The sequence below is a fragment of the Perca fluviatilis genome, chromosome 24 (assembly GCF_010015445.1).
Source record: "Perca fluviatilis chromosome 24, GENO_Pfluv_1.0, whole genome shotgun sequence".
In the NCBI taxonomy this organism is placed as follows: domain Eukaryota; kingdom Metazoa; phylum Chordata; class Actinopteri; order Perciformes; family Percidae; genus Perca; species Perca fluviatilis.
In genome coordinates, this window is record NC_053135.1 from 11,450,706 (window position 1) to 11,468,235 (window position 17,530).

The 17,530-nt window shown below is 42.6% G+C and overlaps 2 protein-coding genes across 3 annotated transcripts; one reads left to right on the plus strand and one right to left on the minus strand.

The window, feature by feature from the left end:
- The first annotated feature begins 5,301 nt into the window (after positions 1-5,301).
- Positions 5,302-8,015, plus strand: inha (inhibin subunit alpha). The gene is made up of 2 exons (XM_039792838.1): positions 5,302-5,596; positions 6,787-8,015. The coding sequence occupies exons 1-2, from the start codon at positions 5,302-5,304 to the stop codon at positions 7,533-7,535; spliced, it is 1,044 nt and encodes a 347-aa protein (XP_039648772.1). The 3' UTR covers positions 7,536-8,015.
- Positions 8,016-8,700: 685 nt separating this feature from the next.
- On the minus strand, positions 8,701-16,796 carry LOC120554153 (gap junction gamma-1 protein-like). 2 transcript variants are annotated; one of them, XM_039792836.1, is made up of 5 exons: positions 16,569-16,796; positions 11,911-12,182; positions 11,571-11,796; positions 10,766-11,446; positions 8,701-9,841 (listed from the first exon to the last, which is right to left on the minus strand). In XM_039792836.1, exons 2-5 carry the CDS (start codon positions 12,148-12,150, stop codon positions 9,828-9,830), a joined length of 1,161 nt encoding a protein of 386 aa, XP_039648770.1. In that variant the 5' UTR covers positions 12,151-12,182; positions 16,569-16,796; the 3' UTR covers positions 8,701-9,827. The 2 variants fall into 2 exon arrangements, with proteins under 2 accessions (XP_039648770.1, XP_039648771.1); XM_039792837.1 differs by lacking the exon at positions 16,569-16,796 and adding an exon at positions 16,368-16,555.
- Positions 16,797-17,530: the final 734 nt, after the last annotated feature.

Below are 17,530 nucleotides of genomic sequence, written 5' to 3' on the forward strand. Positions count from 1 at the left end.
TCGATATATAGACGACCACCTCTCCTCCCCTTCACTGCCAACAATGCTGCAACTACCCCATCGTGTAGATACATGCTGCATAACATCAGAGGGACACGTCCCCTTCTAACGCAGAAGACGGCTCAGGTTCTGCTTCAGGCTCTAGTCATCTCACGTCTAGACTACTTCAACTCCCGTCCTGATTGGCCTGCCGGCATGTGCCATCTGACCCTTGCGGCTCATTCAGAACGGCAGCAGCTCGACTGGTCTTCAACCTCCCCCAAGTTCTCTCACACTACACCGCTCCTCCGCTCTCTTCACTGGTTACCAGTTGCGGCCCGAATCCACTTCAAGACACTAGTACTTGCATACCGGGCCTCGAACGGATCAGCCCCAGCATACATCCAGGACATGGTCAAACCCTACACCCCACCCCGTTCACTCCGCTCTGCATCAGCCAACCTGCTTGCTACCCCCTCACAGCGAGGGACAACTAATCACTCAACGAAGTCCCGACTGTCTGCTGTCCTGGCTCCTAAATGGTGGAATGAGCTCCCTATTGACATCAGGACGGCTGAAAGCCTACGCATCTTCCGCATAGGCTAAAAACACATCTCTTCCGACTACACCTCGGATAAACATAAAAATAAATTTAAAAAAATGTATATATATTTCCTGAAGCTGTACTTTCATATGGCTCTTTGTAGTTTTGCTTATTTAAAGCTAATGTAGTTTGTACTACTTGTCTGGAGTTTGCCCCTTGAGGGTTTGAAAGCACTTTATTGGAAGTGTCAGCTAAATGACATGTAATGTAACATGTAATATATATATATATATATATATATATATATATATATATATATATATATATATATATATATATATTGCATGCCTGTGCTGTGTTTTGGCCAAAAGAATGTTGCTGTCATGAAAGACACACATCTGGTGATGTAGTGTTTTAACGCCCTCTTCTGGTAAATTATGTCATTTTTCATTTCAGTCTGACAATTAAGACTATCAGCGTCATAACCGCATACGTAATGCATCACTCGAAACACACCGACATTGATTTTTAGTGCACTGCATCCATATTTTATCTTGAGATCCACATGTTCATTACATATTTGTTTCTGATATAAAAGCATCATTGGAAGTTTCCACCATAATTATAAGCATAATATAATGGAAACTGTAGCCATGCTTGGAGCAGGCGATTCACAACCTGCATAGTTTGGTCAAGACAATAAGACTTTAAGTATTAAGTATGGAGGCAATTAACTTTTTTAGCATTTATTAGCCCCCTGTTCCATTATCAGCTATGCCTCCGTGGAGATTCATTATGCCATCCATAGATACAAGTCTGCAGCAAAAATTAAAAGAGAAACGTAAACTGCTACCCAAGCAGTTAATAGTACAAAACATCACTGAACAACACAAGATATTCAGGCTCAAAAGAACCAGAGACTGGGGCATACAGGTGCTGCATTCTTCATCCCTTATTATGATGTAGTGACGCAGTGATGCAGTGAAAAAGAGAGTTTCAGACCGCCTTTCAGTGTACATAGTAGGGCTGCACAACAAAAAACATTGTTTTTTTACGATTGTCATCGCAATATTAACTGGCGCAATATACACATCGCGAAAGGCTGCAACATATCGTGAAAGACACTCCGATTTTTTTTATCAGCAGAAAGCTGCACTTTAAAACGTAACTTTTTTTTAATTTATTTTTTTTCCCCAGTGGTGCCTTTTATATTCAATTCAATGTTCAATTTGTTCAATGAAATAATGCTGGAAATTATTTCCTTTTATTTGTTTGAGATTCAACAAGCAATGTGTTGTATTTCAGCAGAATACTGAAAGCAGCAGAAATGAGGACACTTGAATATCTGTTTATTTATCGCAAGTAATATCGTTATCGCTATATTCAACAACGTTATTGCATACCGCATGTTTTTCTAATAGCGTGTAGCCCTAGTAGCTGATGTAGGCCTACTTGGAATATGGGGGTGGAAGACAATAACCAGCCCAGTGTTGTAATCGCTTCAGACAGTTTGCCAGCACAGTCAAAGTCTGGAAAGTTGTCACGCAGGCAGGATATTGTGTATGACATTGTTCATGTGCTACTGAGGCTACATAGGGGATTTGATAGCTTCTTCCTTTGGGTTCCTGCTCATGTATGGGTGGGAGGAAATGGAAAAAGGAGACATATTTGGCTAAAACAATTATTTAAAACAACAGGTGGTTGAGGTTACAGTAAAACTATCATGCACAAAACCTGGCAGGAATACTGGGACTTGCTTGACACAGCGAGGCACCTTTGTATTCAAAAAGCAGGAGATGGCCATTATACCCGTCTGAAAATAGGACACATACAAGATTAAATCAAACACTCAATAGAATAGGCAAGCACCCTAGTAGGCTGCACGTGATATTGTACAAACCGGAAACGAACATGTTGCAGGTATGATTTGAATGTAAAGATAGAAAGTTATCTAATATTGTAAATCTCTTTATTTTATTAGGTAAGTTCCATATCCATAAGGCGAAATTTTCCAGATCGACACCGTGCTTCAAATTATTCCAAGTTGATTTCATTGATTCCAATGTACTTTAGAGTCTCTAAAGCTGGTATCCAATAAGAAAGCTACCTTAATATCTGATGTCTACTCAAATTTCTCTGTTTAAGTGCTCCTGGTGTCTATATTATTAACGATTTTTGAAAGTCTGTCCCTTTTGTATCTTTTATTTCCCTCTGTTTAGACTATTACTTCCATTTTTACCTTAATATTGTATTATTTGTTTATATTTCTGTATCTTATCTGTTTACGTACTGCATTGACTGATCATATGTATTCTATTTTCCAGTAAAAAAAAAATATAATAATAATTGTTGCAGGTATGATGAAGAAATAAGATAATGAATAACAAAATTGATTAAAAAAAATATTTCGTTAGGGAATCTGCTGGGTAAAGACATCATGGGAAGTACGCACTCTTCTAACTAATAATACATTAACAATAGACATAATTTAGTTCTTTTGTTAGCTAAGCTAAGCTAACATTAGCAAAGTTGAGACATTGCTGTGTAACAGACGTTATATACTGCGTCAGTTTGCTGACTCTGTGACATTCTCTTCTCGTGTTACTGCCAGACTAACGCTACGTTGGAGCATGCCACAAAAGAGACATTTCAACATCACAAAAAGTAAAGCAAAGTGTGTAGCCTAGCTAGCTAACTCACCGGGAGAGTTGGTTGTTTCCTGACGGTTTGCGCAGGTGTTGCTATAACGTTGCTGATGATGAGTTATATTTAAAAATGCCCCCCCCCCCCAAAAAAAAAAAAAAGCCATGGCAGTGAGCCAGTATGAAAAATACCAGAATCCTGAAACCGGCGAAGCTAAATTTAATTGAGCTATCGTTCTTTTTATTACACGTTTTCCTTTTCCACCGTGATACGTCAAAGTGCCAGCATTCTGTAATGACTACTTGTGACCACAGTGGCCGCTGTTTAACAAGTTATATAGTCTCACTGATCAGATGTCATAAAGTAAAACCGTTGTCATAAACAGCTTAGTTAATGTAAATATATCAGTACATTAGAACGCATCATCACCTATTAGCCTATTTTAGTTTGACCAAATCATTTGTAATAATTAGTTGTTTGTTTTAAGATTCATTTTTGGGGCTTTTCCCTTTATTCGATAGTGACAGTGGATATAGAGAGGAAATAGGGGGGAGAGAAAGAGAGGCAGGGCTTTAGACTTTTGGGGGCCCTAAGCAGGATTTGGTTTGGGGACTCTCCACATTGTAACATGCTGCCACTGCACTTGGCACTAAACCAACTTGTGTATTGTAAATATTAGTTTAAGCACTCATAATGTACAAATATACATTTAAAAACTAATTAGCAGCAAGATTATCTTTGAATAGACCGGCTCTTATGAGCTCTATTGTGGGACATTTCAAGTGCTTTTGGGGGCCCTCTGGTAGCCACGGGGCCCTAAGCAGCCGCTTAGTTCGCTTATGGGTCGGGCCGGCTCTTAGAGAGGAGATGACATGCAGCAAAGGACCGCAGGTCGGATTCGAACCCGGGCCGCTGAGAAGGACTCAGCCTACTACGTGGGGTATTTTCAACAATAGAACATTGAGTGTGACTGACCTTGCTTTAACATTATTTGTGTCAAAGTGTAAACGTCTTAGCCTACTCTAAAATACAACTCCACAGACAACTGGTTGGTTCAAAACAAAGCTGTCGTAACCATCTGGTCTTTGGCCTGTTAAACAGCTGATAACATGTCCTAGTAGGCCCACGGAAACACACACACAAAAAAACATTTCTCTGAGACGGATTCAAGGATTCAAGGCCAGTCAGATAAAGGAGGGAGACTTTTTTTGTGTGTCAGATGCCCGCCACGATGAAGTCAAAGTGTGCACAATGAACACTCCTGCAATAAAGTAGCCTAACCTGACTCTGCCAGATGGATTGCTTCGCATTTGCTCGGCATATCTGCGAGTGGAAAACTAGAGCTCGCGAGATCAGGACGGTCTCACGAGGCTAGCAATAAAGGGCACAGATTCATGTTTTAAGGCTCTTGAGAAGGTTGCTCTACAACTACAAACATCAAGATGTCTTTTATTTTACAGAGAAACATTTTTAGTTGTTGTTGGTATAATTACAGTAAGCAATTATTATCCACATACTACAGTTGATGATAAAAAAAAACAGAAGATGTGTTATTTAATATAATCAGGATGACGTAAGGCTACAGTATGGGGAAATGTAAAAAAGTTAAGTTTAGAGTATGTTATCATTTTCACGTAAAGGCAAAATAGCTCTGAAGACTTGACACTAGCTATAGAGTGTAAAAAAAAACAACTTTCCACGTAGCCTACAGCGTGTGACAGTGGCTGATTTCTTGACCCTCGTTCAGGCAAAAAAGTCAACTACGCCAACGGGGGAAAAAAAAGCAACTCCGCAGGACACAAAAGGAGAAAATAAAACATGCAGAAACAGATAACGCAACATCCCAGCCGCCAAGGCCATTATTTGCTATCTTCCATTCATGTGTTGGCAACAAATAGCTTCTGCTTGCAGACTTAACTCGGACCCAGATAGCTGCAGAGCCAGACTAATATGCGTGAGAATAAAGGAAGTCACGGGAGAGATTGAATTTTCTGGGGCTAACTGGACCTCCGGCCTTTATAGAAACTCTGTGCTTCTCTGAACCGGTCCAAGTCGTCAGACTTCTGCTTTAGTTGTTACGCGTGGAAGGTGTTTTGCGCCCAAGAGTGTCAAGTGGTTGTCAAAACAGTCCAGCCATGGCGTCCTGTGCTCTCTTTATCCTGGGCCCTCTGTGGATCCACGTTCTGACACAGGCCTGCAGCGGAGAGGAGCTGTCCCGGGAAGCGGTGTTGTCCTGGTTCAGAGAGCGGGTTCTGGAGGGCCTCGGGCTGGAGGAGCCTCCTCTAGCGCATAGTCCCGACAGGGACATGGCCCAGCCCGAAGCAAGGCACGCACCCCGGAGGGCCCCCAGGACAAGCAGGACAGCGTGGGTCAACCGTCAAAGCCGTCCGACCAAAGAAACATCTCAAATTATTCTCTTTCCCGGCTCTGGTGAGACGCTTTGTTGCTTTGTTGTTGTTGTTGTTGTTGTTGTTGTTGTTGTTGTTTTTTTTACTAACTAAACTGCCCATTCATGTGAAAATACATTCATCAAGATTTGGTTTTCTCTAAAAGTGCAGCAAAGTGCTTCCGTGAACATTTGGATTTTTGTTCTTTCTTTGAACCACACTGCTAATTGTCAGATATTCCACGTAGCCATTGCTTTGCCTATCTTAATGCTGAAATCACATTATTTCATATTGCAGTAAACTCACTATATGCAAGCTGCAGATGTGAAACAAATAAAGTCAAATACTTAAAGGGGTGATAGAATGATTATATAGGGTATTTCACACTGTTCCTTATGGTCTCCTAATGGGGTATGGAACATTGGTTGGGCTGAAAATGGCCCGGTTGATATTTTATTGGCCCTTATGCGTCCCTGTGTTTTGGCCCTATTTGTAACAAGAGTTTTTCTTCCAAATATGGTATGCTCATGACTATTTAGATGAGCTGCGCGCTGATTGGTTGAGCGAATTGCAATACACACACATGATTGGTTGAGCGAATCCCCAATACACACACATTAGAGACGAGACAGAATCTCATATTCCAGACACTATGAGATGTTCATAGTAAAGGGGTGTCAATGGGATTTTGAGCTTCTATGTATGTCCTATTTACCCACCGAACTGTCGTTATTCAACTATGACAAGGTCAAATCGGTTTTGCATTCTATCACCCCTTTAACACTATATATAAATATGATATAACAACTGAAGTGGCCTTTAGGCTACTTAAAGACCCTATTTGTATATTGTTTATGTTTAATGTGCTTTAAAGAGCAACTTAACGCCTGGCTGAAATGCAGTTTCACGGCCCCTCTCTCTTTTACCTATGTGTGGTCACAACCAACAAGTGATGTCACAGTGTCCTGGACATAGATAGAAGAGTGCTGCTGTGCATAACTGCGGCAGAGTAAGAAGTTAAACCACTAGAGTTCAGCAAAATCAAGATTTTATGGGCGATTATAATTTGTTTGCAAATCTCATTTAAAAAGTATAGTGCTGTGTATTATCTGAAAGAATCCGTAGACACTGGAGCCTCCTCTAGATAATAGCAGGACCCTGAGGGAGCCCCAAATTGCCCACTAAAAAAAAACAATAAACGTCGCTAACTGCTCTCATATATTACTTTGGCAGACTCATCCTGTGCCAGACCTGACTCAGCTCCTGGAGGAACCTCCAACAGCCACTTCACATATTACTTCCAGCCCTCCACCAACAACCACGAGACCCTTGTCACATCTGCCCACTTCTGGTTCTATGCGGGCGAAGGAGCCGCGGCCAACTCCTCTGCCCAGCTGTTCATCCTCACTGCAGCGCAGCAGCTTCTTCGGGCGGCAGAGGCTCCATCCGAGACGAGCTCGGATGGATGGACCACCTACCACCTGGATCAAACCCTGCTCGCCTCTCTGCGCGAGGGCCCTTTTCTGCTCCAGGTCCGCTGTCCAGCCTGCCAGTGCCGCGCCAATGAGCCAGACAAGACGCCCTTCCTTCACCTCCACGCTCAGCCTCGTGGTCCCGTCCGCTCCCCCCGCCACGCGCCAGTGACCATTCCCTGGTCTCTTTCTGCCATCGACCTGCTCCGGCGGCCCTCTCAGGAGAGACCTCAGCACGACGACTGCCACAGAGCAGAGATTGAAATCAGCTTCGAGGAGCTGGGCTGGGACAACTGGATCGTCCATCCAAAGCTGATGACTTTCTACTACTGTCACGGGAACTGCTCCGCCCGGGATCGAACCGCCGCCATGCTGGGGATCACGCAGTGCTGCGCTCCGGTCCCAGGGACCATGAAGTCCCTGAGGATCACCACAACATCTGACGGCTGGTACTCGTTCAAGTATGAGACCTTGCCCAACATCATACCTGAAGAGTGTTCTTGTATCTGAACATTTTAGCTTAAAAGAGCCCGTTCTCCCAAATGACCAAAAAATAAATAAATGACATGTATTGTTTACTTATCTAGCTATCTCGCAAAGCGGTCATTTCTGGTTTTATGTGCTGAGGTTTTTGACATTTCTGCCTCTAATTTGAACTAACTGCTACCAAAGAATTAGTCCCCTCTGAAAACTGTCCACAGCAAGTCTGGAAAATCTGAAGCACATAAAACGTCAGATACAACTTAGTTAGAAAAAGTATTCTAATTTATGTGAATAGAACCTTTAAAGCTCTGCTTTTTAATGCCACTTGCTAAATCACATACTTTCATTTAGGTACGGTAAGTAGAAATGGTGCAAGGCCGAGCCTGTGGGTGTGATTCCGACCTTTAGAGGGCAGTGTAATACTACTTTTCCCCTGTATCACTTATCAATACCTTCATGTATAGCCTGACTGCTATTAACTACAATATGATAAATAATTGATTTGAACATGGAACTCCTGTGTTCTGTAAATTCCAGACATTTCATAGTTTAAGCTCCCGATTCATATCTTTGACCATTTACAAAAAAAAAAAAAGTATGTGCTGCAACTTTACCACAGAAAGAGGCAAGCCTATAAAATACTGTTCAAATATATTTATTTACTCTGAAGACAAAATAATCTCTACAGTTACAAAGACTACAAAACTGGCAATAGAAAAAAAAAAAAAAAAACATTGAAGAAATACCATATTCAAAACGGAATGTCGTACCTTGCAATAAGTAGCAAAAGTGGAAGTGAGAGGATTACACACACAAAAAAAAAAAATACAGCATCAGACAGCTCTTTGGCAATCTGTAGTTTCATTATTTCAGCCAAAGATCATTAATCTGACAGGTTATGAAAAAGTATGACCTCTGTATGAACACTGAAAGCTATTGATCAAAAGTCTCATGATGAATTGTAGATTATGCGTGTTTACATGGCACAGGGCCGTGTGTCAGCAGCCAACTGTCATCCTTTCCTCAGCTGGGTTGCGTTTCTTCCAGGATAGATGAAAGCATCCATGTTTCAGCACAACCGAGGGGTAGTGGTGCATGTCAAGGATGGAAAATATGTCTCACCAAAGAAGAATGTAAATTTCAAAAAGGATAGAATTTCATTGTTGACGGTAGCCCAGAAGACAGATGTTTCCAGCTGTTAGCCAAAAAAAAAAAAAAAAACTCACAAAAAAAAATTGTTCTTTAAATTTCTGCAATGACTAACATTGTGATGAATAATTTTTTCTTTTATAGTACTGCATTTAGGAAAGAAGGGGTTTACTGACATCTAAGAGCGTGTGAAATAGCTGGCATTTGTGATGCCAAAACTTCCCTTCTAGACAAAAGTAAATATTGGAGTTAAGTACTGGTAAAAATATGGAATATTTTAAATGAATTGATTGTACAAAAGAAAAAAATTTATTCTTAGGAACATTTCCTGTCGTTAAAGAATTCAAGCATTTCCCAGGTAAACATTTTGGCCGATTGGAGTAAATATACAGGCTTCAAAATTCTGTCAAATATTTCTGAAATGGTGTGGTTTGTGGCTGATCAACGCCAATAATCCCCAACATTAATCTGTTTGAATTAAACAGGACTCATCTAGCGTAGGTTAGGCCGCCCTTGTTGCTGCACACGCTCCAGAAATGACATAACCAAAGGCTGCGTTCTTTGAGATTGTCAAAAGTGAGACCAACATTCGGCGACATTTCATAAATAGAGAGCCTCTCTTTGTGAGGGAGACAACACAAGCACACTTGGCCAGAGGACTTTAAAGCTTTCGATAATCCTTACAAGGTCTGAAATGGACGAGGATTACTGCATGGCCACAAAAACACAAGAGCAGGCGAAAGAACAGGGTGTAGACAAGGTTTCAGCCGAAGGCACAGTCAAGGTTTGGAAGGAGGTCAGCATGCAGTAACCAGAGATGTGGCCGGCTTTCAAGTTTAGAGTCCTGGAGATGAACCATTTGTCACAACACAGCTTGGTCAGCATTTTTCTCTTTTCTTTCTGACCCCTAATACTGAAAGGCTTATTTCTCTCATCCACACACACACACACACACACACACACACACACACACACACACACACACACACACACACACACACACACACACACACACACACACACACACACACACACACACACACACACACACACACACACACACACGCAGTGGTCTCCCTCAGTGGTCTGACTGCACTCCGATATGTGCTTCCTCCATGTGTTTAAGGCCAGTGGGAATGGAAGAACAGACGTTTGAGGCAGGAAGCACGCTCAGGCATGTATTCCTAGGAGAAGACAAGACGAAACAGAGGAATATTCAGCATGTTTGTTCACTTTTTAGAAGGTTCTTGAGCAACATGATGTTTTGCTGACTTGAGGTCATGCTTTATATAAAAAAAAAAAAAAAAGGCAGCTATGTTTACAACGGAGATAAAACATATCGATCGACAGAAAATGATCTGCAATTATTTTAACAATTGATCCGATTCATAGTCTAGAAAATTACGTTTACAAAAAGTATTGCTATATGTTGGCAATACTTTCTTTCTGGATGTTACACACACACACACACACACACACACACACACACACACACACACACACACACACACACACACACACACACACACACACACACACACACAACACACACGTGATATGCTCACAGCAAGCCTGTCTGAGAATATAGTTCCCAGTTTGTTTACTGTTAGAAGATGGCTGTGTCTCGTGTTACATTGTTTTTTGTACACGATGTGACTCTACAAATCACAACATGTAAATAGGAACATGTTGGCGTTATTTTGTCACTTTTGTCACAATTCGGAGCAGTAGGCTAGTTGGAACCAGTTACCTGCAGGATCTGTGCTGGGCTAAGCTAATGCTGGAGCCATCAGACAGCGTTAAAGCACGCACGGAGATGAGAAGGGTATGTATCGACTTGCCTTACTCTGGGGGTTACGGTGAATAAGCTAAATTCCCAATAAGTCGGCGTGTTCCTGTAAGAGTTATCGCCTTATTGCTTCCTTTACTATGAAAGGTTGAACTCCTTGGTTCACTGGTCTCAGTGTCGCAATGGAATCAATAAAGACAGTCCTGTTGCCATGTGTCAAACGGAGATGGTACTATATAAAAAGTGCCTGTATAGAGCTATTCTTAGAAACAATCATTTGAACCAGTTAAAGGGCATATTCTAGCAGTGTAATCATTACCTTTCTCGCTTGCCTCCCCCTGCTTTTCCTGGGCAAAGTTGAGGCGATTCTGCTCGGCGGCCGTCTGTGCAGCCGCGTTGACCTCGGGGCTGTTGCTCCGTGAAGGGCTTCCCTCATCGACCTGGTAGGCCAGGTCCAGGTGCTGCTGGGCCAGCTTCAGGTGCCTCCTCAACCGCTCCAGCTCTTTGGACGACGGCCCCTCGTCCCCGAAACTCTCCCGCCCGGAGTCGGCCATCGGCGAGTCCCTCAGGTCTCCTTTCAGTTTCTCCTTCCTGACGGTGGCGTGGTAGCCGGGCGGAGCCGTGGGCATGGAACGCGAGGAGGACGGAAGGGGGGCACGTGAGCCGAGCATGGCCCGCTTGCGGAAGGTGTCGCGGATGCCACCCACGCCCAAATGGATGATTTCAAAGAGGGTGAGGAGCAGGCAGAGGAAAGACACGACGTACATCACCAGCAGGAAAATGGTCTTCTCGGTGGGGCGGGACACAAAGCAGTCCACGGTGTGCGGGCACGGCGAGCGAGTGCAGACGTAGGAGGGTATCACCTCAAAGCCGTAGAGGACGTACTGGCCGAAAAGGAAGGCGACCTCGAAGGAGGAGCGCCACAGCAGCTGGCACACGTAGACTTTCATCAGGCCGTCGCGCAGGATCCGCCGACGGCCGTCATGCTTTTTCTCGGAGCCTTGAAAATAAAACGGACTGGTCAGAATTCCATATAGACAGCATGATAAGGGGGTAAAACATACTGGGACACAATATTGAAACTGCTTGCGATTGCTATAGTTCGGCTCAAATCTCCTACGTACTTTTTTCTTCTTTGTCAGGCTTGTCTTGTTCAATCTCTTCAGCTATCATGGGGTCTTCCTCTCCATTGTCCTCGGCTTCCTCGTAATCTCGAACTGCCCCGCGGCTGACGATGGGCATCCTCTTCTTGGGGCTCCGGACGGGCCGGTACTCGTTGTCATCCATGCGAGCAATCTTGTGCATGGCGAAGCCCAGGTACATAATGGTGGGGGTGGTGATCAAGATCACCTGGACAAAAAATAAATAAAATGTACATGTTGGGACCCATTTTGCTAGACTCAACTATTCAGAGGCATAAAAGTTTAAAGTAAGACTGCACATACATCGACGATCGCAGCTCACCTGAAAGATCCAGAATCGTACGTGCGAGAGCGGAGCAAACGCGTCGTAGCACACGTTCTCACAACCGGGCTGCTGCGTGTTGCAGATAAATTTACTCTGTTCATCGTAGTAGATGGTTTCACCGCCGACGGCTGTCAGCACGATGCGGAAGATGATGAGCACAGTCAGCCAGATCTTCCCCACGAAGGTGGAGTGGTTGGAGATCTCATCCAGCAGACGGGTTAGGAAGCTCCAACTCATGGTGCCAAGGTGACCAGGGCGCTAAAAGAGCTCTGGATGGAAAAAAGAACAGACAGAACATCGATTGTAATGAGCAATTTAGTACTATTTTACTATACTATTTTGACCCACCTAAGGCACAGTAGCCTCTCATTGCATTTCAAACACAGGGTATTTTACTCTCACTGTGCAAACTAGAATGAACTGACATGAAAAGCAACTATAAGCAGCAAGTTTGATATTAAAAGCTGAAGCAATTAGTTGATTCATCATTTAGTCAACAGAAAATTATTGGCAATTTCCAGCCCCTAACGTGTGAATATTTGCTGAGTTTCTTAGTTTCCTGCAATGTAAAACTCAATATCTCTAGCTTTTGGACTGTTGGTTGAGCAAAACAAGACCAAATTATTAAATCAAGAAAATAATCTGCTTATTACTCCGTAATGAAAAGGGTCTTTTGGCGATGAACTTTGAAAGCCTCGAGGCATTACTCAAATCCTCATCACCGGATTAATAAAAGTGTACACATGCATCACATTACCACAATGATTAAAGAGTGCAAGTGCAAACACTGGCATTCAAAGTATTTTATGTACACCTCAACTGCAGGGCTAAGAAATAAAAACAGCCACATGCAGGTATCCATGCGGACACTACACAACAACCTGGGAATCAGTCCAGTTGGTCAGAATGCACTAGTCCTGGTCTAGTCCGCGGTTTGTGGTAAACGCACATTCTTACAGCTCCCTGACATGCTAAGCTTGAGCTGCTTAATCAAACATCAAAGTGTTGGCTGGCAAGTTGCAGCTAGCTGTGAGGAGACCTGCTGTGGCTTTGGACTGCAGGAATTATGATACTAAGGCAGAGCATGGGGTTAGGAATTTATTTCCTGCCACACTGCCAGAAGCTGTCCCTTTAAATTCTTTAAAAGGAACAACTTGATACCTTAACCTGGCCGAGACATTTAGAGCAGTGCTGGTCCTTTTTCAGTTCAGTAACCATTATAAGGCAGTGTGTCTTTAACGTGGATCACTTAGTTAGCATTTACAGAAAAGGTTTGAATAGCATTTTTTGGAGATTAATTGAAAACTAAACAAAATCAGAATTCAGACCATGTCCGACTGAGTAGTTTGTAAACTTTTCAAATTAAGATTAGGTTTGGTTCTCAAAAATGAACTGAAAAGGTCACCCTGAAGTCTATTTTAGCACTGAAAATGAATGTTACGCATCAAATACAGCACAAAAACTTAAAAAAAAAAAAAAAGGTATCTAGAATCAGTTTGGTTAAATATCTGGATGGGTCTATCCCTGAACCTAACGGTTTAAATGATATGAATGTCACAATAACTTCATTTGAATAACACCAACACAAACAGAGCTGAACAAACTAAGGCCCTAAAGAACCTTTCAGATCTTGATCCTTGAACCTACCTTCTCTACTTTAAGAGAAACTGGGTGTAGCAACAAAAACAACCAGCATTTCATGACTCATTGGAACAGGACAAGGCTTTAGCTACGAGCATCTGTAGACATGTCTCCTCATACTCCGAGCCCTCCCACGCCAGGTTACTCATCTATTCCTTTGCAAAATTCCTTGTCAGGAACTGGCACCTTCTTCACATGGTTAGGCTGACTTGCTTGAACCTGACCAGAAAAAAAATATTCTACCAAGAACAGAACCTTTATGTTAAGACTCACCAGCTACACCAAAGCTATGGAAACATGTTAGAAGTTGCCCGTCTTGGCACGATCCAGACCGTGAAAATGAAAGGCCTTGAAACACTTCTCAGATCTAAAAGTTAAAATACAGAACTAAGGGATCATCATCTCCCAAGAACCATCCCCTGTACCTACATGTAGCCTAACTGTTGATTCTTGGTGGTGGGAATGGTTAAATGTTTGAAAAAACAACAGACAGCTCTGTGACCCTGACAGAAAGCCTGAGATGGGAACAAGTACAGCTGCGATGTGTGACGTCTGTTTTACCCTACCATACAATTACAAACCCCACCTAAATGACATGGTGTTTCAGTAGAGGCATGGAAACCCATATATGTTTTGGTTTCTCACAGCTAAAAAGTCAGCACTGACATTTTAAAGCCCTTTTGACGTTCAGTGAGACAGATTGGCCCTTTAAAACATCATGCGTCCCAGTTAGCAGCGTGTTGTGTTTCCTCCACCGAAACTCTTTCTGGAAGTTGTTATTCAGCCATCCCCAGTTCAAACTGTGCTCCGAGGACACGACCCGTTACGCAAAAACCAAAAAAGCATCTTTTGAGAAATGAAAAGCATTATGAATGCACAGCAGCCTAACCACTAATGCACGTCTAATATCAGTATAATAAATAAAAAAAAAATAAACAACATGCTGCCAGAAACAGAAGAAGCAAAAGGCTGGCGTTTGAATTTGACCTCTGAAGCAGTTCAACCTCTGTTTGGGCCATCTTATCACCCTTTAAAACAAATACACTTACTGGATATTACTTGCCCTTGCCAACACAAAAAAGGTTAGACATGCAGTGTTTGACCTGCTATCAAACATTCATGGAGCCACTGCAGTCAAACTGTTTGATATTCTCCAAAACATTCTGAATAAATTAACATCTTTCCGTGTCTTTTTTACGTTTTAAGTGCTCTCATGCCATATTCTTGCAGTCTGAATTCAACCGTATAAAAGTACAAATTTAAATCTATGCAAATTTGCAAGTTTAACATGCGTATCACATGAAACGTCACAAACATCACAGCCTTGGGTGGTAGGCTCTCTTTCTTAGTGTGTGTGTGTGTGTGTGTGTGTGTGTGTGTGTGTGTGTGTGTGTGTGTCTCTGCTAAGAACTAAACGATTTCAGTCTACTGACTCTTGGCAGGAGAACCAAAAAGTTTCTGCAATTTCAGACTTGATTCTCAGCTGTAGTTCACTGCGATATAAAGTCTGTGCAGCAGGTGTTACCGCCCCAAAAAAAAGATGAGTTTAGCTCCTGCTGAGGGCCCATGAAGGGTTTCCAGGAGGTGCAGGGCTAACGGAAAAGGTTTAACACCCCTCTCTCTCCTCCCACAGTAGACAGGCCAAATGTACTCAGATGAAACTTTTACAGCACCCCTTGTTAAACTGTTAAACGCCCTCCCTGCCATCTCTCTCTCTCTCTAAATAAAGACAAGAGGAAAACAAACACAAAAAAGTCACCAAACATATATATTTGACTAAGACAAACTGGTTTCCTAACTCAAGTAAACACAACTTTCTTTTTATTTTTATTTTGCAATGCCACCCTCGCCAACAGCTAACCAAAGACAGCTTTTAAACAGTAGCTTATTTGCTCATGTGGGCTAAACCCAGCTCAACTGATTTAATGGCTTTTCTGCTTCAGGAGTCAATGTGCTGCAGGAGGAGATGGAGGGGGTTGGAGAGTTTTTTGGGCAAAGGATCTGGACAAAGCGAAGGCGAGCGAACATTCCTGCCTAACCAAAAGCAGAGAGTTGGATTTTTTAGGGTTCAGGGAGCAGACAGAGGGCACATGCAATTCCCATTTAGCCTGAGCAGGAAAAAAATAAAAAATAAAAATACACAGCACCTACAAAATGTGTAGGTGTCAATCACTGCGCTTGTGTGGCGTCACTACGCTAGAAAACGGTTTCTGACTTTGCGATACATCCAGATGGGAGCCAGAGTTGATCCATTTTCTTTTCTGTTGCAAATAAGCATTAAAAAAAGAAGAAGTTAAAGAGGGAGGGTTAAAAAGATCCTCAGCGGAACCGTTGAAGGCTATGGACACGCTTTGCTGAGTCAGACTGAATTGTTTTGGAAATTGTGGCATTCCTGGAGGAAAAGAAAGTTCTGCCAAGCTTCAGTGGGGAAACAAAAAATCCGGTGAATTGGAAGATGAAGCCATCATTTCGAAGAGTCAGAGACCCGATTAGTTCGGAAAGTCCAAACCACTATTATTAGCTAGTAGGAGAAATTGGGCTACTCGTTAAAAAGAAAACGCAGGGAAAAACCACTGCAATGCTAAAGTCCGTGGTGTGACTTTATTTAAGCTAGCCATTCCGATGTGGCGGTTATTAATCTCCTATGGTGTCAACCAAAAAACATTTTTTTGGGCAGTTTTATCAAACTCTACATGAACTCGTGACATTTTGAGTCGAACTAACAGCGACTTCTGTAACGTGTTACAGGTTTACATGTTCTCCTTTAAGGTTTTAAACGGACGGAGAAAATAAAAGACTTAGCTAGGACTCACCGCTCTCCGGCACGCGCACTCCAAAACTCGTTATAGCCTACGTGGAACCCCACAAATTGAGACTAAACCCCTGCTTGTAAAAACACAGCAGCCGGACGCCAAAAACAGCTCAACTCAAGGTTTTTAAAATTAAAATAAAAATCACTTGGAGAAAGAAACTAAACTTGTCTTAACAAACTCCTGTTGCTGCCGAACACCCACCTTTCCGCGCGGCTTCTCTCCTCGGTGTTAATTGCTCGACCAGGTTTTCCTAATTAGCGCGCGCTCTCTCATCGGCGTCTGCGTGCGTCCGAGTCCGAGGCAGTCTTTTCAGTAGGAACCCATTCAGCCCGCGTTGACCCCATGTGTCGGGGTCCCGAGAACGAGAGGACAAAAGAAAGGTCTCTGATTCCTGCAGGCTCCTGCTCTGCTCTCCTCCCCCTCCTCCCCGCGCCACCTCCACGTAAATCGGCCTCATTCAAGGAGAGGAGGCCCCTCGCCTGAAACCTGAGATCCAAGACGACTACCGTTCTGCCCTCGCGACAAAGGACTATTGGAATCCTATTATACGTTTTACAATGATGCTATGCAAGTGCTAACCCCAGGTCTTCATAGGGAACTTATGGGAATTAAACGCTATAGGAGATTTTTTGTATTATTATTAACCATGAGGCACAGTGACGCCAATATATACCCTTTCTGCTGCAAGCTGTTATAGACAAATGCCTAAGGTTATTTTAGCACATAACCATGCTCCAAAAATGAAATAAAGGTCAAACAATGTCTAGCTAAAATATTTTCAAATATATAAAAATCCTTCTAAATGCAGTTAAAAGTTAGATAGTAAGTTCATAGAGGTTCATTAATACACAAGCTGTGTACACTTTCAATAGCAGACTTTCCCGTACACTCATAACGCACACCTACATAATACAACAGTCCTGCAATGAATTATATCTTCATGGAGGTTATAATGTTCACTTCATTAGACTGCAGCGTGTCTGTATTATTTGCCATTATATTAATTGGATGGACAAAATATTCACATCTTCCGAAATGATCTTGCTGTATAAAATGGGCGGACTGCCCCTTTAAACACTCCCATGTCCAAAGGAACTCCACCTGAGAAGAATTATGTTGTAAGAAACTGTTTACATTCTTGATTTTTTTTAATGCTAAAAAGT